The sequence below is a fragment of the Seriola dumerili genome, unplaced genomic scaffold (genome assembly GCF_002260705.1).
Source record: "Seriola dumerili isolate Sdu_G_001 unplaced genomic scaffold, Sdu_1.0 BDQW01000108.1, whole genome shotgun sequence".
NCBI classification, from domain to species: Eukaryota; Metazoa; Chordata; class Actinopteri; order Carangiformes; family Carangidae; genus Seriola; species Seriola dumerili.
In genome coordinates, this window is record NW_019174363.1 from 952,399 (window position 1) to 976,027 (window position 23,629).

Here is a 23,629-nt window from a genome sequence, read left to right on the forward strand (position 1 = left end):
GCTGAATTTTGATCATGTGTACAATATGTTTGTGCACCTCATTCATCCCCTTTAAATGACTCAAGCACTTTTCTATACCAATGTATGAAATGGTGGAGTCCATATGTAATCCAGGATATATATTTTAATTGAATATAGAGAAATTCATATCCCTGTATTCCTGATGAAAACATTATCACTTTTTTTCATTACTGTGTGCACAGATACATCTTGAACTCCTGGACCACTCCACAAACATGGTATTTATTGGCAAATTTATTTAAAACAGAATTAAGATTTTTTTTCTATCTTTTTTTTTTGCAAATTTATTTAAAAGAAAAAAGTGAAATATCGCATTGACATAAATATTCAGACTTTGCACATCTGGATTCGGGGATTTCCTCTGTTCTTCTCTGCTGAGGTTCCCGGGCTCTGTCAGGTTCTCCAAAATAGTTTGATAGGGTTCACATCAGGACTCCGGCTGGGCCACTCAAAGATATTTACAGAGTTGTCCCTAAGCCACTCCTGTTTTATCTTAGCTGTGAGCCACAGGTGGACTCCAATCAACGTGTAGAAACATCTCAGAGATCATCCAGAGAAATGGAGGAACCTTAGCTACATTTACAGAGTCATAGTAAAATGTCTGAAAACTTATGTCAATGTGATATTTCAGTTTTTACTTTTCAAAACATTGTAAAGGTGTGTTCTGCATTGCTCCATTTGTGTGAATTTGACCTAAACATCCAATGTACCAACTGTATTGATGGTACCTCTATTCATGAACATTTGGTATTATTTGTGAGATCTCTGGACTGAATGTTCACTCAGTGTTGTTTAGGAGACTGTTTGTTACTCCGGGGTTGTGCTTCAGTGATTTCCAGGGGAAGGAAAAAAGAAAAACATACACTAGACAGACTTTTATTTGAGTTTTTATACTGTATGACTGAGCCTGATAAAATGGTTGGAGTGAAAAAATTGCTCAACATGCTCACCCAGCATGATCCTTGTTCACAAATTGCATCCTCAGGAGGCCTAGTCATTGCCAAAAACACATTGTGTAGATTTCAGTGTCTCATCTCACCTAATGTTTAGAAGGTAGCTTTTACTTTACTTCTCTATACCTATTTGCACTACTTGCAAATTGTATAAACTTTGATCTGCTTGGCAAAAAGATGCTATCCAGTGAATGTAATTCTGTTAAATCTACACCTGGACTAACTAACATTATCACATTAATTCCAGTTTCAGACCCACTACTTGTCATATCCCTACAAACACTATCTGGCTGTATCACAGGCTCTGTGTTGATCAAAGCAACGGCAGGAGGGAAAACAATTGAAATGCTGATAGTGATGATGACATTGATGGTTACCATGATATCTCCAAAGTGTTTTGATGCAAGCTGATTAAAAAAACTACCTCTCTGCAGCACAATACAGGGCCATTTTTCATCATGCAACGACAGGTGTAATCATAATTTTTGCTTGCCAGCCCAATCAGTCTTCCCCTTACCATGTATCAGGACCAATCTAGGCTCATTTATTTTAATCGTTTCTTATTTGCTAAATTGACAAAGTCAAAGAAGGACAACAGAAACAAAGATCATTTTAAAAATGAGACAAAGCACAAATTTGCAACTCCATCCATGTTGAAATGTTCCCATTTCTTTGGTTTTCAATACGATTATATTTATTATGTTCTCATAATGATTATACAATATCGTTATACTCAGTGGTCACTATTATTATTATTAATATTATTATTAGTTACACCTGCACACTATATTTCAAATTAATACAATAGCTCAGCCATAATCTCTCCCTTTTAGCTTGTAATGTTCAGTTTTTGGTGACATTGTTGGAAATGTGTACATTCAATTTGATTTTTGTAACTGAGGTAATCACTGAAGGTGGTGCTGTGCTGGACTACATTATATTGAGGGTTTTTTTGTCCTTTCCATTTACATACATGATGGGGGCAGAATATTGGAAACACTTCTGACTATAATTGTACAATGTACTGGGTTGCATTACATTGCACAAGTGTGCCCAGCAAAGTGGGCATTGAATATATCTGAATATTTATTATCATCAAAAACATAAAGCTTTATTTGATATGTTGTAAGACACTGTCTTCATATACTTCACTACAGGTCAAATGCTTTAGAAAAAAACATTTTTTCCAGTTTTTATTGAAATTTAAGCAGTTTAAGTCAAGTAAATATCCTTACATCATACAAAGTGAGCAGTAATGCCCAAGAAAAAAAAATTAGGTCACCATAAATAGATTTTTTTTTCAGAGATGAAGAAATTGGTGATCTTTGAGCTTTCCTGTGCTAATGGAAGTAAATGAAGCCTTGAAATGAATGAAAACTTCCTACAGGTTGAATACTGACAAACTGTCTGTACAAAGACAGTGTTTGAAACTAACTGTGTTACTACACCCACTGATGCATAACAAGAACAATAATGTAGGAAGTAGTTCTGTACATTTCTCTCAAAATGGTGAGAAAAAGACAAGTAACAAAGGAAGGCAGACTGGTTGGTTAGGGTTTCATCATCAGTAGAAGAAAAGAATCACACTCTCATCTGTGGTTATTAGAGTATCTCAGTTATAATTTCTTTCTCATCAGTTTTAGGATACTTTGGGATGATGTGTCAGTCAGCACTCCAATAAAATTTCACACATTTGAGAATCTCTGACAATGAGCAGTGGAGCTGCTCTGGAGGCTTGTGGTGGATTAACACCAATCACCTTATGGAGAAACTTAATGTTACTTTTTGCCTTTAATTTGTCAATTGTTGGTTTTCAATGTGTGGAACACCAATACCACACTCAAGTACAGTTAAGAGATGTTCTTACAATTTATGAGCTCTTTGGTGAGCTAAAAAAAGTTATTGTTTAATCTTTTTTTCATTGTCAGCAATGATGTGAGGTGTAATTGGTTTTAGAAGCAGGTGGTGACACTGTTTAGAGGTAAGCTCTCAGTCCACAGTCTTTCTAAATTCTGATGCTGTACACAAATAGAGAGGAATATGTATACACCAATGCAGTTTTACATTTATAAAATAAGTACCTAAAAATAAATATAAAACCATGCATAAAATCTTTATTTGTATATATTTACTACTCCTTTTTCCATTAATTTATATATTTAATGTAGCTATCCTGTCGCTTCAGCCTTAACTGTCCCCATGGCAACAACATCCTGTCGTCTGGACGTCACTGGTGTGTTTTCCATTGTCCACATAACATGCTGCTATTAGGAGACCTGCTTCGTTCCTTGTAGTAAAACGAACCACAGAGTGAGTGCTGCTTTCACCACTGCAATGTTCCTCTAATATTCAGCACGATGTTGTTACGTTAGATTTGTCGGTGCACCGATTAAACTCCATAATTTCCTATCTCGAACTGCTGCTAATTAGCAGCTAGCCGTATAAGCTAGCCCTGCTATGCTTTGTGACTAGCATTTGGTGTTGCTAATAATGCTAATACTTATTTGTTGTACGTGCAGCTTGGCACGTTTGGGCTGTTATTGACACTCTAACAGGAATCTTACCTTTTCATGCAATTCAAAGACTTATATTTGTGTGAAGAGGACTTAACAATGCTGCAATTTGAAGGGAATGACAACAGCTAATACTAGCCACAATTAGCTAGTTTGCTTGCTAGATAAGAATGTGAGGTGGTAACGCGACTGCAGCAAATGTGATGTTGTTTGACGGTGACGGAATTGGTATGTACACTCAAGCTTGTTAGGTGTGTGTGGTTAACTATTGGTGAAAAGGGCAATACTTTCCTACCAGCATTGTAACATTAGCAGCGTTTTGATAGCCGCAGAAGCGCAGCGGTGCTCTTTGTTTGCTAACAGTTTGCTAATGTTAAACGCAGCGTGAGGGGCATCCAAGTATCTCATTATTGTCCCAGTTTCAGCATAGTTGAAGCTGTTGGGCTACATCCGATTAAACATGTGGTTTAACTTTTTGTTGCTGGCGTTTAACTGGGTCATAGTGGTCTGTGTAAAGGTCCAGAGTCTTACTCGGCAGAGCAGTAGTTACCAGAGTTGGGACTGCTAGTGTTTGGTTATAAAAGAAAATCGTTCAAGTAACAGTATTTTATAATCCACATACAAGTTTCACCAATTTTCCTGCTGCTGAAGATGCTGTGTACCATTTAGGTTACAGCAAGATTTTGACTACAAAGTAACTGAGTTCACAGTAATGTTGAACTTAAATACTAAGAGAATGAGATGCAGAGATCAAAATATGGCTGATGCAATTCCATGCTTTTTCTGTGTAATATGTGGAGTTTCCGTGGTGCTTGTAAATATGCCACTGCTCCTCTACTGGCATCTAACTCATAAACAATACAGTATGTTACTCATGTTCCACTGGCACCTACTACTTCACACTGACATACATGTTTGTTGGTTAATATGGTATTTCACTCCTGTGGGCCTACTTCTCCACCATCATACAGATGGTATGTTGCTCTTGTTTCAAAGTCATATACCAGTTGTTTGTGTTTTGTCGCTTTGACAAATGTTGAGCTGCTGCTTTTCACCTTGCATATTGCACTGAAACAAGAAAGTGCCATTTGTGCTCCAATGACAGTTGCTACTTCAAACCAGCAAATGATGTGTTAAACTTGTAACTTACTTGCGGAGCTCCAGTTGTGACTGTGAGGGACACTATATTTTTGTGGTGGCTAAGCTAGTGGGCGTAGCTGTATCTATAGCTACATGTATGCAAGCCATACATTATCCCTGTATAGTTGTAAAGCAGGCTTAGTCTCCTGGAAAATTTGACTGTTGTTGTTGCCAATGTACCAGTGGGCATTATGTCAAAACATCCAAGTTATTTTTCTTCACATTTAAGGAGTAACACACTATACCAACTTGTATGCTACTAAGAATTGGTTTATGCCACAAGGGTGGTACATATGTGTCAGTAGAACATGAGTAACATGCTGTATTTATGTGCCATATGTCAGTGGAAAAGCAGGGGCATACCACTAAGTGATGTGGACATGTGCGACTAAAGCAAGAGTGACACTCTCTATTGGTGTATGCACATGGAAAGTGACATGTGTTAGTGGAACACAGCAGTGGCATACCATAATCAGAAGTGCATGTCACAGAATGTATTGTATGTCAGTGAGAACGGTTATGGTGAGTAGTAGGGCTGGGCGATATAGAAAAAAATCTTGTCACGATAATGTGTTTCATATCAGTCTATCAATATACAATCACTATTTCTGTCAAGCTTAAAGGTTCCCTTTTAGTCCTAAGTGAGATGTGAAGATATCATAAGGATTAATTTTGGTTTAAATATAATTTTTTTCTGTCAGAAGTTGAACATGACAAACATACTATCGAACATTATACTATCTCAAAAAAAGAAAATAGGTATATATTATAAACCAAAATCTTAACTCTGACCATAAAAAGCTTGGTCTGGGACTGTAAAGTCTTGCATTGTGCGTGCTCAAGAGGATGGCATTGCCTCAGATGGTAAAAAAGATTAGTGGGATTAACTGTCTTTGTGGGAACTTACTTTCGACACAATTTGCAGTGCACACTGCTCTGCTTCTTATTGAACTTTAATTAGCCAAAGTATCTCCACACTACCAAATTCCTCTGACCCTTCTTTTCAATGATGTCCTCGTCTTTTGAGCCTTGGGCTGTGTCTGTTGGGGTTCTTTGGTAATGCTGTTGCTTGAGTTTTTGTTAACATTTTCTGCCGTCATTTTCTCTTTTATCTCTGTCCCACTCCTGACGTACTGGTGGGCATGGCTGTAGTAGCCCAAACGTTGGCACTATTCTCATTATCATTGGCGGTTCGTGTTGTCTGTCAAAACATGGATGAATGAGTTCTATTGATGTTGTATCGACCATGTCGTATATTTCTATTGAGGAAAAGTTATCTTGCAATAATTATCTTTATCGTTTTATCGCCCAGCCCTAGCAGGTGGTAGGTTCCACTAGGTTCTAATGTCAATGAGTGGATGTCTTCATCTTTAAGTATCATTTTGATTACAGGTTTTATATGATACACAATAAAAATATTTCTCTGATGGCCTACTTCGTATAGGTAGTTTTTGGCTGGACCACAACAACGAGGCCAACCTGACAACTGCGAATATCTGTGACTGATGAGTGACTGAGTGATGAAGTTACACCGTTCAGTGGGGTTCAAAAGTCTGAGACCAGTTGTGGTCAGCCAAATGTGCTGTGACTGAGTGATGAATTTACACCATTGGTTGGCTGGCCAGGTGTTGGAGTTTCCCCACTGGCTGTTCCTCTTTCAAAATTAATTGATGTGAAATGTTTGTTACATTAACAGCAGGGCCTTTGCCATTAGGTTTATTAACTTTTCAGACCTCTTTTCAGACTTTTTCAAAAAAGCACCTAGCAACTTTTTGGACAAACAGTAGCTTCTTTCTGTGGAAGAGTGGTCAGGCTTTCCCTCTGCAGTAGTGTTAGTTTTGTCAGCTATTATTAGTTTTAGCCTTAGTCTTAGTCCTGAGATAAAAAGTCAATTTTAGTTATAGTCACATTTAGGCAAAGCAAGGCAAGTTTATTTGTATAGCACATTTCAACAACAAAGCAAGTGCTGTACATAGAGCATAAAAGGCATCAAGACAGAATATAAAAGCAACACAAGTAAAAAGACATTTAAATACAATTAAAAAGTGTTGAATTTGCAAAGAAAAAGAAACTAAAAAGGAATAAGTCAGATATAACAGGAGAATGAAAGTTACAGTGCAGTGTAAAATATTTCCATCAAATTTGGTTTAATAAAAGGCAGTGGTAAACAGAAAAGTCTTCAGCTGTGAAATAAAAGACCTGAGAGTTGCAACAGGCCTGCAGTTTTCTGGGAGTTTGTTCCAGATATGTGGAGCATAAAAACTGAACGCTGCTTCTCCATGTTTAGTTTTTACTCTGGGGACACAAAGCAGACCTGTCCCAGATGACCTGAGAGGTCTAGAGGGTTCATAACGTAGCATCAGATAAGAAATGTAATATTGCCCTAAACCATTCAGTGCTTTATAAACCAACAGCAGTATTTTAAAATCAATTCTTTGACAGACAGGAAGCCAGTGTAAAGATATGATAACTGTAGTTATATGATCCACTTTCTTGGTCTTAGTGAAGACTCAAGCAGCAGTGTTCTGGAACAGCTGCAGCTGTCTGATAAATGCATGGACCAGTTTTTCCAAATCCTGCTGAGATTGCTGATTAAAGTCCTTTAATTCTTGATATATTCTTAAGGTGATAGTAGGCTGACTTTGTAATTTTCTTAATGTGGCTGTTCAAATTCAGGTCTGAGTCCATGACTACACCAAGATTTCTGGCTTGGTTTGTAGTTTTTAACATTATTGATTGAAGCTGACTGCTGACTTTTAATCGTTCTTCCTTGGCTCCAAAAACAATTACTTCAGTTTTGTCTTTGTTGAATTGAAGAGAATTCTGTCACATCCAATCATTGATTTGTTCAATGTACTTACTCAGTGCTTGTATTGGACCATAGTCCCCCTGGTGATATGGTTATGTAAATTTGTGTGTCATCTTCATAACTGTGGTAATGTATTTTTGTTGTTTTCCATAATCTGAGTTAGTGGGAGCATGTAGATGTTGAACAGAAGAGGCCCCAGAATGGAGCCTTGGGGAACTCCACATGTCATATTTGTCCACTCAGATGTGTAATTGCCTATAGACAAAAGTAGTCCCTGTCCTTTAAGTAGGATTCAAACCAGTTCAGTACTGTACCAGAGAGTCCCACCCAGTTTTCCAGAGGGCAGCACTGAGATCCAGTAATACTAATACTGTAATTCTGCCACTGTCAGTGTTAAAGTATATGTCACCGAAGACCTTAACAAGAGCATTCTCAGTGCTGTGGTGTGGTCGAAATCCTGACTGGAAGACATCAAAATGGTTGTTTAGTGCCACAAAGTTGTTCAGCTATTGAAAAACAGCTTTCTCTATGATTTTAGGAGGTTTGATATAGGCCTATAGTTGTTCATTAGTGAAGTGTCTAGATTGTTCTTGTTTAAGAGTGGCTTCATGATGGCAGTTTCGACACTCTCTTTCTTCCATTCTGACCAGTGTGGCATTTCTCCATGGAGATCTTCTCTTACCAGAGACAACCTTCACCTTAGTGGGTGCAATGGCATCAATAACATTTGTAATGTTAGAACTGAAATTATCTACAAGCTCATTGACTGAGACCCATGAGAGGAAGGTGTGGAAGAGAGCCTGAATAAATATTTCACTGGTGTTTTCAGTGATATACCGTTTTGCGATTACTTCTGTTTGAACATTTGTGCGCACAGAGATAGTACTCTCAAAGAAAACACAGGAATGATCAGAGAGAGCAACATCAGTCACCACAACCTTAGAAATGTTCAGACCCTCGGAGATGATTAAATCCAGCGTGTGCCCCTTGTTGTGTGTGTGCTCTGTCACATGCTGAGTCAGTCCATAGTTATCAAGAACATAATACAGTTCTTTAGTCCCTCTGTCCAGGGGGTTGTCAACATGGATGTTAAAATCACCAACAATAATTACACAGTCGGAGTCAATAAAGATTATAGACAGCAGTTCAGCAAAGTCATCAAAAAAAGGTAGCACAGTATTTAGGTAGCCTGTAGATATTAAGAAATATAGTTCGGGAAGAGGAATTCAACTTAAGAGCCACATGTTCAAAAGAATCAAAGTTTCCATAAGACATCTGTTTGCATTGGAGGGAATCATTAAACAAAATGGCAACTCCACCTACTTTCTTATGTACTCTAGCTTCACTCCTAAAAATTAAGTTGGGAAGGGTTGACTCGAAAAGAACAGCTGCACTGTTATCTTGGTCTAACCAAGTTTCAGTTGAAAACATAAAATCAAGGTTGTGCTTGATGATAAAATCATTGACTAAAAATATTTTTACTGACAAAGACCTAACATTTAATAAAGCTAAATTTAATGTGTTAGAATATTATCTAACCAATTTTTTGGGACAAGCTGTGGCTGACGAGGAATGGATGCTAAGTTTGATAAATTTGCAGAACTGGTTGAGTGCTTCCTGTTTCATTTGTAACTGTGACGAATGTGTCGAAACTGGTCGAGGACTTAAAGCCATTGGTGGAGGTGGACAACAAGGGAGGTTTAGGGGAGAGAAAATGTGAGTAGGGCAGGGTGTAAGTTTGGTCCCTGCAGTGACCAGCTCTTCTGGTCAATGAACTCCAAGAAGGGAGAGGAGGTGGAAAGGGTGATTGGAGAGGAAAGTGACCTGGGTGGGGTGAATGGGGGGGGCGGGGCGTTGAAAGGGGTGAATCCTCAAAGGTGGAAGTTGGTGAGGGGGGTGGAGACTCCTCCTCTCGATAGTGATGACACTGAGTCATGTTTAAAGCTCTCTTCAGGCGGGGGCTGAGGTGACTCTTTCAAGGTTTCTGCTGCGTTTTGTTATGTCTTCTTCTTGTTTTGACTCCTCTTGTCTCTTGTCCCTGGCAGAGGGAACTGATGGGTGACACAGGAAGTAAAATAAGTTAGAAATGAACAATTTTACTCCTGCCTTAAAAAGATGTCTGCGGTCCCAGAAAAAGTTGAAATTGTCAATAAAGTGCAGTGAATGGACAATACATGCAGCTGAGAGCCATGTGTTCACTGCCAACAATCTGCTGAATCTTTCAACTCCTTTTCTGACTGGTGGTAGAGGGCCATTGATAAACACCTCAGCATTCAGAGAGCTGACTGTGTTCAACAGATCAATAAATTCTTGTTTCAGCAATTCAGACATAATTGGTCCCTATGTGCAGTATGACGTTTTTCACATTTGGATGTGCATCCATGATATGCAGGATTCTTTCAGACATGTCAGAGACCATGTCCTTAGGAAAGCAGAGTATTTTGGTGTTTTTACTGCACATGCTTCTTAAATCTTTTATAACACAGTCACCCAAAATCAGAGTTTGACGCCCAGGCATTAGCTTTCCCTTTAGCCTTTTACTTTCTGATTTACTCTCAGTCCGTACCCTGCTATGTGAAGGGTCATCAGACGGAGATCCAGGGTCCTGCAGCAGTGGAAACAATCTGTTCTCTAGTTGCACTCTCAGTTGTTGGGGGAAGTTTGTTGTTAGTTCTCCCTTTCGCAGCTGTCAACGGCTGTGTCCTACTAAGAACAGGGGTTGAAGAGGCGCTCTGCCTGAATGATAATGCAAACCAGCCAGTTGTGTGACAAATCTCAGAGCGCGGGGCTCAGCCTGTTACTCGTCCTCCCATTTTCCCGGGGAAATTATTTACTCTTAGGCTTTGCACCAAGAGAGTTCCAGGGGGGACTACCAGTCATAGACTTATTATCCGGTTGACAGCCCTCCTGTTTCTTGTTAGTGTTGGTGGTGCTAATTAGCTGTATGTTAGCATGCTCTTCTCCACTGTTTTGACTCCATGGTAATGTGGCGTCATTCCCACATAGTCAATTCACTTCTAACCGGTGAATTTTGGTTTCCAGCACTGCAATCTTTAGTAGAAGTTTGTGTTAGTCATTCGTGAAGAAGGGAGGCATTTTGCTGCTAATTAGCTTTAGCTAAGTGACACGTTTCCAGTCACTGCATTACAGTCTTGTGCTGCTGGTAGGCCTCACTCACGTAGTACTGAGGATGTCATAAAAATGTTGAAATATAGAAAAATAGCCTACTATATCTACAAAAAATTTGTCCCAGTGTTTATAAGTATCCAGGAGCCACTGCTTATAGTTTATCGCGGAAGAAAAACAAGAATATCGGTAGAAAAAATGCAAGCGGAGGTGAGAGCAAGCAGAAAAGTGTCTGCACTGAGATCAAGTAGATAGCGTTTTCAGCGTATTCAAAGATTTAGTCAATCTTTTTATTTTTAGAGTGAAAACTCTTAAACTCTGCACATTTTAGTCTCATCTTAGTCAAAGAAAAACAAACATTTTAGTCTAGTTTTAGTTGACGAAAACACTTTCTTTCTGAGTGATAATTTCTCAGGTTATATATAATCACAGTATATGTGATGTCTTTTAATTAAAATAATAAAATCAATAGTCTTGATGGTTCGTGTTTCACTTACTATTTCATATTTGTTTTGTTGTCACGACAACAGAAACAGAATAAACATGTCAATGAGAACAGCTTTATTGTGAATTCACCTGTATTAAAATTCTGTATATGTGAGCACAGAGAGGAGAGAAGAGAACAGATAAAGAGCTGAAACCAGCTGATACTAGACTGAAACCAGCTGACATTAGACTGAAACCAGCTGACACTACACTGAAACCAGCTGATGCTAGACTGAAACCAGCTGACACTTGACTGAAACAAGCTGACGCTAGACTGAAACCAGCTGACACTAGACTGAAACCAGCTGACACTAGACTGAAACCAGCTGACACTTGACTGAAACCAGCTGACACTTGACTGAAACCAGCTGATGCTAGACTGAAACAAGCCTACACTAGACTGAAACCAGCTGAGACTAGACTGAAACCAGTTTACTAGATAGGCTAAAAAAAAAAAAAAAGCCTTAAAAAAAGGCCTTTTTATAGTTTTGTACTGCACTACAAAATCCAAATGTGTTATCTTGTTGAAAAAACTTTGTTTTCTCTAATTCTCTTTTGTTAGTGGATCGCAGTCTGAAGCGCCGGCAGGTGAAGCCACTTGCTGCCTCTCTCTTAGATGCCTTGGATTATGACAGCTCAGATGATAGTGACTTTGAAGTGGGAGATGCCTCAGGTAAGGATGGTCTAACTGCCATAAAGTAAGGCAAATTTTACATCCTGTCACAAACTGACTCAATGAATGTGACAATAAGGGAGATCACACAAGGTTATAGAATAAAACAAGCAATTTATTATAACTAAAACATAGGACAAATAAGCAATGAGGTGTGGAAATCAACAAGTTTAGCTATGAAAGCAGTGCATGTATGAGTGGTACATGTGCTGTGGTGGTGGTGTATGTGCAAAAGCAAAACAAATGGATGTCAACAGATTGAAGGGAGAAGACAAGTGAGTACATGGGCCAGCTTTTATACTCTATCAGCTGGTGACTCTCCCATGCCAATCAATTGCCTGCCAGTGTGGGCAAGGACAACCCATAAGACAATGGGAGGGGCATCACGCATCCTTATTAAATGCAATGAAGTTATTGTGTACAATGCGCCTGCAGTGTTTCCCACACATGTAGGTTAATGCCGTGAAGTGGTAGTGCTTGTTTTTTGAAGTGGAAGTGCTAGTTGTAGTTTCCTCTATGCTGCTCACAAAAACAAAAAATGATATACACATATTATATACAGTAAATGAGTGAATAAATAAGTCATAAAAATAAAACAATTTTTCATGGTTGAGTTTGATGTTACAACCCTGTGTCAAATGATAAATAAATGAAACTTGTGACCTTTTTACTTATGTAACATAAACCTTATATTTATATGGTATATATTGTGCATTTTACTCCTTACTATTACCACCTGTAAGACTCCTACACATGATACTTCAGCATAACTGCCATTGACAATTGTTTTGGTTGTTAGTGTGTGACAGCAACAACCAGTCGAATGAGATGTGACACTTGATGTGTGCCAGTCGTTTGGACACTTCTCTATATACAACTTGTGTAGTGACTGTCCAGTCAGAGCTAACATAGATAAATAAGAGATAAGATAAGATATTCCTTTATTAGTCCAACACTGGGGAAATTTGCAGTGCTACAGCAGCAAAGTGGACAGTACAAGAAAGAAAAACTGCAAAATGCCAGTAAGAAATAATTAGAAAGATAAGTAATAGATAATAATAATAATTTAATTAACTTAATGTTACACTTGTGAATTGAGACATAAAACTCACTGTAATATTTTATTCACCACCAACAGCCGTACTATCAAAGACCTTAAAGGGATAGTTCGGGTTTTTGACGTGGGGTTGTGTGAGGTAGTCATGTATAGTTAGTACATTACCTGCAGTAGATTTTAATCAGTGCGCTCCCAGTTAGGAAAGCTGACCGGGAGCATCCATCAGAGTGGTAGAGTGGCAGCGCCATGCTCATGTAGAATATTTTCAGTAATTTATCCTCCCGTGAAACAGCACTTTTCTTTGGCACTGTAGTAGGAGTGCACTGTGTTACGTCGCTTTCTGATTCCCTCGGTTGACCTGCGGCTGTGGTGTAATACAGTGCGCTTCATAGATGTGCTTGTGCGTAAGAATATTGTAGTTCAGTGGGTGAAAACATGTGGTGCCAAAGGAAAGTGCTGTTTTCACGGGAAGATAAACCGCTGATAATATTCTACATGATGCTACATTTAAACAGATATTGGATTGTTTTGGTGGGTGTTTAAAAAGTGTCTAAATAAGTTTTTTTCTGGTGGCCCTGTGCACACCAACACATAGCTCTGCCATTCTGATGGTGCTCCCAATCGGCTTTCCTAACTGGGAGCGTGCTCATTGGAGCTGACAGAGTTGAGCTGCCCTGCCTCTCACTGTCTAGCATTGTGCTGCGCTTTTTTTTTTTTTTACATCTCCTGTCTCTACATCCCAGTGGTGGTTGGTTGGTCATTTTGAGACAAGACTCGGTTTGTAAAGTTTACAGCCTGCAGTGCTGTTGAGTCTGCATTACTCTGTGTACAATAACACAGTTGAAAAAAAAAGCAGCAAGTAGACTGATGGGGTGAGTCGGCTCGGCATCTCCTCGACTGATGCACTAATGCATCAACTTTCAACTTTTAGGAGCCATCCAAAGCGCATCCAATGGAAACTAGTTTATTTATCCCATAACCACTGTTCTCTGATAACGTTAAGAGGATAATACTGAGAGAGTGTTCCCCACTGAAAAACAAATTTTATGGAATAAAAAAAAAAAAAACAATTTTAAGTGCCTGTCCACACCAATGTTAGAGCACCAAGTTGGGGGGGAGTATATCTACAGAAAAATAGATCAAATTCAAATCTCCTCTTTGTTATTACACTTTTGAGCAACTAAGTACATAAGTCAAAACAAACGCCATGGAGATGTGTAGTGATTTCCTTTTCTTTTAACAAAGTTTCCTCAGATGCTGGAGCACCGACCAAGCCTTTTAGAATGACCTGAATGCTCTTTTGATTAAGTTATTATTTTGTGCTCTGATAGGCTCAGATGGCACAGGAAATGGCAGTGATGAAGAAGGGTCTAAAGCGAGCGCTGCTGGTTCAGAAAGTGACTCGGACAACGGTGGTTCTGCAGACGATGGTATAGATGAGGAGGAGGCCAAAGAACTGGCGGCTGAGGACAACTTAACCGAAGATGAAGAGAAGACCAATAAGCAGCCTTCCTCAGACAGCTTGACCAAAGACACCCCGGCTGTCACCCCACTAAAAGGCCGACGCAAGAGCAGGAAAACATCAGAGCCTGAGCCCGCTCCAGCTGCTGATACTGCCTCCACTACCGGATCTGGCAGTGTGAACACTGAAGAGAGTCAGGCCGAGCCCAAGAAATGGAATTTCCGCAGGAACCGTCCCTTGCTGGACTTCACCACGATGGAGGAGCTGAATGAGATGGACGACTATGACAGTGAAGACGATAACGACTGGAGACCCACAGCAGGGAAGAAGAAAGGCAAAGCAGCCGCCCAGAAAGGAGGCACTGAGGAAGAGGAAGGTGGCAGCGCTAGTGACGACGACGATGATGATGATGACGATAATGATGATGATGACGACGATGATGAGGATGATGACAAGGAAGATGGTGATGACAACAACAACAACAGTAGCAGTGATAGTGACAAAGAAGTGAAGAAGCCCATGAAGAAGCCTAAGAGCACCAGTACTTTTGATGAAGAGCTCACTAATGACAGCATGTCACAGGGAAAAGGCAATGAGGTGAGTACAACTTCAGTCTCACAGGTTCAGACTGATGGTCTCACAGATGTTTAATAAAGTAAGATTATCGGTTAAGCCAGCGATCGGGATTTACTCCAAAGCAGATTTAAAGCTGCACTTCTCAGTATTATTTATAAGAACAGGTCAAACTGACTGTATGTAATTTGTTAGGTCACAAACTCACAGAGAATTATCACTCAACTCTGCTCTAAAAGAAGCTTCTTTAGCCTCTTTTAACTTATGGTTTTGATTTGATCGCTGGCACTCAACTCTCATCAGCCTCATTTTCTCTGTCCTCGTTTTTTTCAGTAACAAAAGCTGTCCTCTACCTGCCCAGCATTAAACAGCGGATAGATGCAGTTAGCGACTAGCTGGTGAATGTAGTGGAGCTTCCACATGTTTGAAAAAAAAAACAAAAAAAACCTTACTTTACACTAATTGATTTATTTGATTACTTTGATTAAAGGTGATAAATATATTTATTACATGGGTTGTTGCCTCTTAGTGAAAGTAGCCGTTTACTATTTGCTCTCATTTTAGATGTCAAGAAAACAATGAAACAGCAATTTAGTAGTCAGACTAATAGAAGTAAAAGCTGTTTAGACAACAAATCTGAAGGTATTTCAAAATACACGTGTACATTCATGTTTACACAAATATCAGCATTTATCATTACTCACACTGGACTTGATCCCAAAATGATTCAGATTCAGTTCAGTGACACCACTTCATTTCATTTCATTTCATTTCACACAAATAATAATTCAAAATAGAATACAAAATATACAACTATGATAATAGCAATAGGTGAAAATGGGATACCCCAATAAGCTTGTGACCTTGTGAGTATGCACAAAATACAATTTCAGCCCCAAAAACACCTAAATCCTAATACCTAAAACTCTAAAAAGAATAACTTAAATGGTCCAAAACATCTATCCCATCAGTCCATATATCAATTTAATAGGTGAGATACACAATCAGAAATAAATGGTAGATAAAAAATAACAGCAAGACTCATAATAAAAATAGTAGCTCAGTAGAGTAACCAGTTTTGAAGACCACAGCCTTTTAGTGTACACAAATTAAAAAAAAAAAAAAATTGACAGTGTAATCAAGCTCATTCACACCTGTGGACCTTTGCAAACCACACTAAAACTTTTGCATTTAAGTTTGTTTGTTTCCCTCTAAAAAATGCTTTTTTCTGGTCTTGTATGTCTGTGAGGGAAGTGTAGCGTTAACACCATAATTTAGAATTTACTCTCGTTGAAATGGGGTACAAGTCCTCTGGGAGAAAAACAATGTATTACTTCACTGATAAATTTGTCAGTCTCATATCAGAAGCCATGACTTCTCGATTCAATGGATCTCCAGTCTCTACGTCAAAAGAATACAACAGGACAACAACTGGGTGTAAATAAAGGAGTTTATTAACTAAACTACTATCTACAGAGTAAATGCAAGTTGTAATAATCATAAAGATGAAAATAATGAAATGAGTGGTGTGATGAGTTGGCATTGGTGGGAGAGTATTTAATGGCTATACACTATGGCTATACAGCTAATGATACTACATCTACGAATGAGATTTGATGATTAAATATTACTATATTTCGACATCAACCCAACCATGAGCAGAGTGTTAAGATCGGCCTACTGTGAGTAGTGCTGTATCTGAGGACCCTTGGCTGGAACCCAGGTGGCTGTGGTTGCCATGGTAACCCTGGAGACGCGGGATCTAGGTGGATTCTCCTGGAGGCCGTGTCCCATTATCACTGTGACGGATTCTGCTGGTGTCTCAGCGATTCAGCTCTGGTGGAGTTTGCCAGGAGACTCTCTTTCTCAGGCACTCTTGATTTCTGGTTGGCTTCTCTGCAGGCGGTCGTGCAGAGGCGTTATCTGCCGGCGTCTCTTGTGGGCTGATGTGAAATAAACTCTAATGCTCTTCACTTTGGCTGGATAACTTTAGAGGAGACTGGCGTTGACCAGTTGACTCTAAAGTTGTCAAAAAGCTTTAAAAAGGAAAACTTGATGATGATTAAAAGTTACAAAATTACTCTGAGGCACTTCTGTTGTTTTGGTTCAGTTGGTCTTGACTTGGCTTATAAAAATAAAAGATTGCACATGTAAACAACAAGAATGTTACTTGTAGCACGTGGCAAAGAAATAATAAAGGACGCAGACAAAACGATAAAGTGCAAAAATGGCTAAGAGCTATGGGTTTGTGGCTAGCAGCTTAGAGCTAAGAGTTTCCATAGCTACAGAGCCGGGCTTTGAGCCGGGACTCTGAGCTTTGAGCAAAGTTCTCAGCTTCTAGTTTCTGCATCGCTTTTCGAGCTCTAGCTTTCTGCTTCTAGCATTGTTTCTCTCTGCTAGCTTCTCTTGTCTTAGCATCTACCAAATGTGTGAATTGATCACGACTGTCATATTCCCTGGGGGCTGGCGCACGTTTCAGGGGCGTCACCCATCTTCTCCTGTGTTTCAACTTGGAGAAGAGAGTAATTTTCCATTGAATAGTGTAATTCTAGAGTTTACCTATAAACTCGCACATCCGTCTTCCACCATGACCATAAAGCATTAAATGTAATATATAAATATAAACCTAATGGCACTAATAATGACAGACAGGAATAATACAAGTGTGGATTTCGTATTACATCCCTCAAACCTGGAATTATTCATAGTACCAGTGGTTAACTGATCAAACAACAATATAAACATTTCCTAAAGCTAATAGTCTATAAATGTGGATTAAACAGCAGTTCTTTAACTGTAATAGTAATAATATGGACATTCTGGATGTCATGTAGTGTGTGTTACCTTGTGTGAAGGATGCTGACAGTATGGTCACATGAGACATAAGACAATGTCTACATGTTACATTTCAAAAATTCTATAGGATAGAAGTTTGGGATTGAACTATTACATAGAAACATCTCATGAGTTACAGAACAGTTAGATATTTAAATTTACGTTCTTCCTCAGATCTGTGTCTGTGAAGGGTGTTCTGCTGGTCACTACTCAGGATTAGAATGTGGGTTGTAGTTTATGACTCTTATCTAGAGAGGGACAGAGGAAGGGAGCTTTGGTGTGGTGTTGCGTGCGTGCGTGTTCATGCACAGAGAGGCCAGGATTCACACTTTAGTGATAATCAGTCATTTTGGTGTTATTTGTCCTATGTAAGAAAACAATCAAATATCAATAGACAGAGTCTTATTGTTACAAACTGGGGATTTTGCCTATATTCTCCAGTTGCCTGGTGTCCTTTGCTTGATCCTCTGGAGCTGACCCTTTGACCCTTGGTCTCGTTCTGTGTCTCTCTGGCATGCTAAAAGCATGGACTGTTTGTGAGAGAAGGGTATATATATGTATAAATATATATACATATATATATACATATATATATGTATAAATAAATTATTTTCAAAAAGGAGCACCCACTGGTTGGCTAATTTTGTTCGAGAGATTTTCACCTATGGAGATAAAATGAAACTATCAGCAAGGTCAACATTTTCAAGATCATTGCTGGCATCCTCTAATGTGTTTCCTTTTGGTGTCAGAAGGCACGGTTCTGTGACCCCAGCTGAGGACTTAATTTAGTACCTTCCAGGTTTGCTTTTGATCACCCTGAAAAGCCTGAATAAGTTCAGTCTCATGTCTTCACTTGCTGATTCAAATCACATGTGTGAGCTTGTTTTTGTATTTTGTATTTGATTCTTTGTTTGAATCACTTGTATTGTTGATATAGTGTTTGTAAAGTTTATTCTTTTTGTTGATGGGTTTCAAAATGCCCTTTGCCCCCAAGGTTCCTGATTGGCATCCCCATGTCTAATTAACTTTTCAGGTATGGTGTGTTGAATAGATTCAGAGTCAGAATGAAATAATTCTTATTATTTTTATTTATATAATAGTTGATCCAATTTATTCTTAAAAATGTCAAAGTCAGAGTTTAGGGGTCGATAGATGACTCCAACAATGAAGTTTTTACCATTGTTTACATTTATCTCAATGAATAGAGAATCTGACTGAGAATCTGAGATCATCTTCAATAATGAGGTCATCACAAATATTTGGACAGTGTTTTGAAACAACATATAGACACACTCCACCCCCTGGCCAATTACATCAAACTTATGGCCTATATTGGCCAAAAGAGAAACTAATTCATCATGATGCTTATTCAGAATTCTAGTTTTAAGATGTAGCAGTGAATATGATAAGTATCATAAACAGTCAAGTAGCCAAACTTTGGATGCCTGTGAGCTTACTGGTCTTGTTTACTCTTTCCCATTTAAGATACTGTAGTTGCTTGAATCTTAATGATTATAACTGACCTTTTAAAATAATTTTAATCATGTTCAAGCATATAAACATTTGAGTTTATACTTATTTTGACAAATTTAGGCAACTGAGACATGTTTAGACAAAGCTCTTGTGGACCAGACCTCATGCTAAAAGCTCTTTGAAAGAACTGCAACTCGAACAAGTGCTTGAGTATTGAAGTAAGTCTTCTACCTTGTCCTAGTAATGTAAACCACTAAGTATTTGGACTTCACATTGCAGCACATCTACTTTGTATGGCATTCCATAATACCAAACAACAGTGAGTCACAAAGTCACCATATTTTCCAGTGAGAGGTTTAGATGGTATCTGAGTGATTCCAGGAGAATACTTCTGCTTTTGTTTTAATTCACCTAGCACAGTGTTCATGAGTATTGTATATGGCATTTACTGTCAGTTACTGGATCTGTGGTCTGATCAGAGGCATAGGGTGTTGATAAGTGGCTTTACTGTGTCTCTGTTTCCTGATTCCCCAGGATGCCTTGCTGGATCGATCCCAGACCTGGAGCACTCAGCACATCCTGATCTGCTGCGTCTGTCTGGGAGACAACAGCGAGGACGCAGACGAGATCATCCAGTGTGACAACTGTGGGGTGACTGTGCATGAAGGTAAGCTTCAGAGTTAGTCCAGTATCAGTGTGGTGACATATGTGGAGCTAGGACAGATTCATACTTAAAATCAGTCAGACAACAGTCCGCAGTATTTGTCATGACTGCTTCATTAGGTGGTACTCTTCAGAACAACTGAGAGGATCCCACTTAAAAGTGAAATTTGACCTCAGCCAACCTTTGTGCAAGGGCATCTATGCTATAGAGTCTTACTTTGATCTGAAGTTGGCCTATCAGACAGTACAAATCCCCAGATAAAAGTAATTTAGTACTTAATGCACTGTATTAACTGTGGCTGTACTACTACTACAAGTTAAAAGGTGATTACACAGTTGTTTTTAGTTCAAGCACAGTTTTGACGTAGTGGCAATGGTATACACTGATATTGTTGTCATGCTTTCACACATCTATCAATCACACCACTGACCAATTTTACCCTACAAATGCCCTGCTGTGTGGAAGTGTGAAAGTAGGTTTGAACAAGCTATCTGTTTTTATTATTCACACCAACCTCTTCCGTCATTTTTTGTGTGCTGTGACTCAAAATGTCTTGAACACTTTCTTGTTTGTTGTTCTGGATTACTCATCTGAAGTATCTGATTCACGCATTCTGATCCAGTTTTCTTTGTTGTCCTCTAATCCTGTCCGGCTGTTGAGAATTGTATTTAGGGGCTGGCCTTTATTTGTTTGTGTTGACCAAGCCCCCTTTCCATTATTGGAGACCTGGCTTTTAATTGACTCCTGGTTTTTACTTGAGGAAATATGTTAGTTTGTTTGGCCTTTTTTTTTTTTTTTTTTTTTTTTCTTTGGTTTCTTGGGGCAGTGGCCCACCCCTAAGTGGGACCCTCTGTCCCCTAAAAGCAATGGAAGGGGAAACACTGGGGAGCATTATATTGGCACTTGAACTAGTGATTGAGACTAGCAGCTTCTTCTTTCTCTTTGTCTCTGCTCTGGTGTTTGACTGAGGGCAGACCTCAGCTCCTCCACAGACAGAGCAGATAGCAAGGGAGAGAGGCCATGGAGGAAAACATGACATTGGGTGTGAAGTTAAACATTTTACTTGATTTGACAACAGCTTTGCTGTTACTGTCTGTGCAATAAAACCTCTACAAGCAATAAGGAAAAGAGTAATTTATCAGAACATCCATTAAATAAGTATAAACTTGCAGAAAAAAGCGGTGTTGCGGTCTGTGTTAACCATAAAATGAGAGTTCACCACATATTAAAGTTGAGCAAGTTCATGTAGACTTTCTGGCTGAGATGGCAGCCCCCTCCAAACCAGCCCCTCCTCCCTCCACCTGCAGTGAATCCACATCAGCAGTGAGAATAAGGATGATCTTGTCCTGAAGTTATTCTTTTTTTAAATTACTTTTTAAAAATATTTTTAGTAATAAGAAAGTATAGAGTGTTGATGAGAGCAGTAGAATTGATAAAATCTTAACCACTCATCTCTAGTAAAGCTCAAAGTGCACAAAGCTCAGGTAGCAGTTTCTTGTTTTCTGTTGGTGCTGTTTGTCACTTTCCCCAGTTAAAATAAAAATGGCAGGTCATATCAGTTGTTGTCAACTAATGTTAATTCCATGACTAGCTTGTTACTGGATTCATACTTGTTAAAATGCTATCAAACCCCAACCCTGTTTTCAAAAGCCTCAATTGAATCACTGGACCCTTTGCTGTTTGAAAGGGGATGTATTCATGAAGCAGATTACTACCTGGTCCTGGAAACATGGCTGTTAACAATGCAGGATTTAATATATATTTCAAATGTCTCATTTTGTTGGCATATTGGTTATTGGTCTCCTTGGTTACAAATAATCCAGTCCCTCCAGGATTTTGCTAGCTTTTATTTGGGATTGTTGCAGTTAAAATACCTAAATTTGGGGCAGCTTATTTTAAAAATTGCAATAAATGTTGCAATGTTATTAGATGTCTTTTTTGCAATGAAACTGCAGAGAAAATAAAAATTCTGTTTTTGTATGATTCATTAAGAATCGAAAGCAACTTGTACCAGTGAGAATAAATCCAGTGCAGTGCAGGTGGTGACCCAGTCACACAGTCACAAATCTTATAGGGAAAAAGAACAAGCGATTATGCTGCTCTGCTCCGTCTTAATAACAGGTAGAGATGATCTTTATAATAACCTCATGAATATATTATGTAGATCGTAGTATTGGCATCAATAAAATCTAATCAATTCCCATCCTACATTTAACACACATAAGACAATATCGCACAAACATTTTGCTGATGTAGGCCACCATTACTTTAACTGGCTGAACTGTGAACACCTCTGAGGTGCAAGCAACACTTGTTAGGTTATCTCATACAGTCCAACTTGAACTCTTTTATGACACACACACACACACACACACACACACACACACACACACACACACACACACACACACACAGTAGTGAAGGGTTGGAACAGTCCTAATCACCAATTCTCCATTGGCAGACAGCAGATATTAGGAGCATGTCTTAAATGTATCTTGTTCGTTTGGTTGGTTGATATTTTATTCCTCTGAGACATGTTTAATCTCCCTGAAAAGACATAGAAGGGAGACTGAGTGGTTTACAATGGAGGCTTGAGAGAGAGGAGGCTGTGGCACTTGTGGCCAGTTCTTATTTTCTTCTTCAAAGACATAAATGTTTTTCCTTTTTTCTTTAGCAGGAAATATGGAACTGAATTCTAGCCGTAGGTTTGGCATTCCTTTGTACTTGTGCTCATAATGGATAGATCTGTTGTGCTAATGGAAGTTTACTCTAATAACTCAGCTATCTTTTGTTTCTTTTTTCCCTCACATTTTTACACATCTGACACATTGACACATCATTAATTCTTTAAATCTCTGACATGGAATATTTCCTCCAGTATATCTCAGGGTCCATTAAAAGGCACAAGTTACCCGATATGCCAATACAAACAAGCAAACAACAATGACAAAAAAAGAAAACCATGTTCTCACTACTCTCTTGTGATATCTGGCCATGTATATAGTTATGACTGAATGTCCACACTTGAAGGCAGGGAGAAAAGCCTGCAGTCACATCAGAATCTCACACACCTCATTCAGCAGCTGTGACTGAGCAGTTCCAATAAGATATCAGATACTAGGGCAAGAATATTACTGACATGGATTTGTTTTAGATTCCTTGTCCATCAACTTTACAAACTCTTTTATCCTGTGTATTAGGAGTATATTTCTTGCCCGTTATCATACTGGCTGTTGACCCATATTCCTCCCAGGTCTTAAATTGTGTACTATTAAGTATTGCACTGTCATTTAAGGTGTTGCTAGTGGTAATGAATTCAGGCCTTTCCAGGTGTTTATTTTGAGGAGGGCTGGGTTGGAATTTTGATACCTAGCTATTTGATTGTGGAGAACTGCTGTGCTGAGGCAGGGTGGTTTGCCCTGCCTTTGAGAGTATGTATTTTTCTCCAATAAGCACAATTGTTGATGTGGCCATGTTTTATAAGAAATTGATTTTATTTTAGAATTTCTGGGGCAAGCATCTTTGTCCATGGACTGATATGACAGTGCTTCGGTGAACAGAGGTAAATAATATAGTATGTGTGCTGACATGGGGTGGAGCTTCGCCAATAAAAATAAGTCGTGCATAAACTGGCAACTGATGGTAAACCATTATTTCAAACAAGTATTATTTATTATAAGATGTCCTTTTGTTGGACAGATATCAATTGTACAGATAACATTATTCAAGTATTAGGGTTGTGCCGATGGACGATATCGCCGATTGCTCATGCCTTTGCAAATGTCGAGATGATATTTGGCTTCCAATTAATGTAGCAACTTATTATTTGTAGTATTAAATTAAT

The 23,629-nt window shown here is 38.8% G+C and overlaps 1 protein-coding gene across 2 annotated transcripts in view; it reads left to right on the forward strand.

The window, feature by feature from the left end:
• Positions 1–3,204: 3,204 nt before the first annotated feature.
• The window catches only part of phf14 (PHD finger protein 14), a 94,047-nt gene continuing 73,622 nt past the window's right edge, over positions 3,205–23,629 (forward strand). For both annotated transcript variants that reach the window (XM_022746642.1, XM_022746643.1), the window contains exons 1-4: positions 3,205–3,284; positions 11,611–11,721; positions 14,110–14,837; positions 19,656–19,788. In XM_022746642.1, the coding sequence (XP_022602363.1) occupies position 3,284; positions 11,611–11,721; positions 14,110–14,837; positions 19,656–19,788 (973 nt within the window). In that variant the 5' untranslated portion in view covers positions 3,205–3,283. The remainder of the gene's footprint in view (positions 3,285–11,610; positions 11,722–14,109; positions 14,838–19,655; positions 19,789–23,629) is intronic.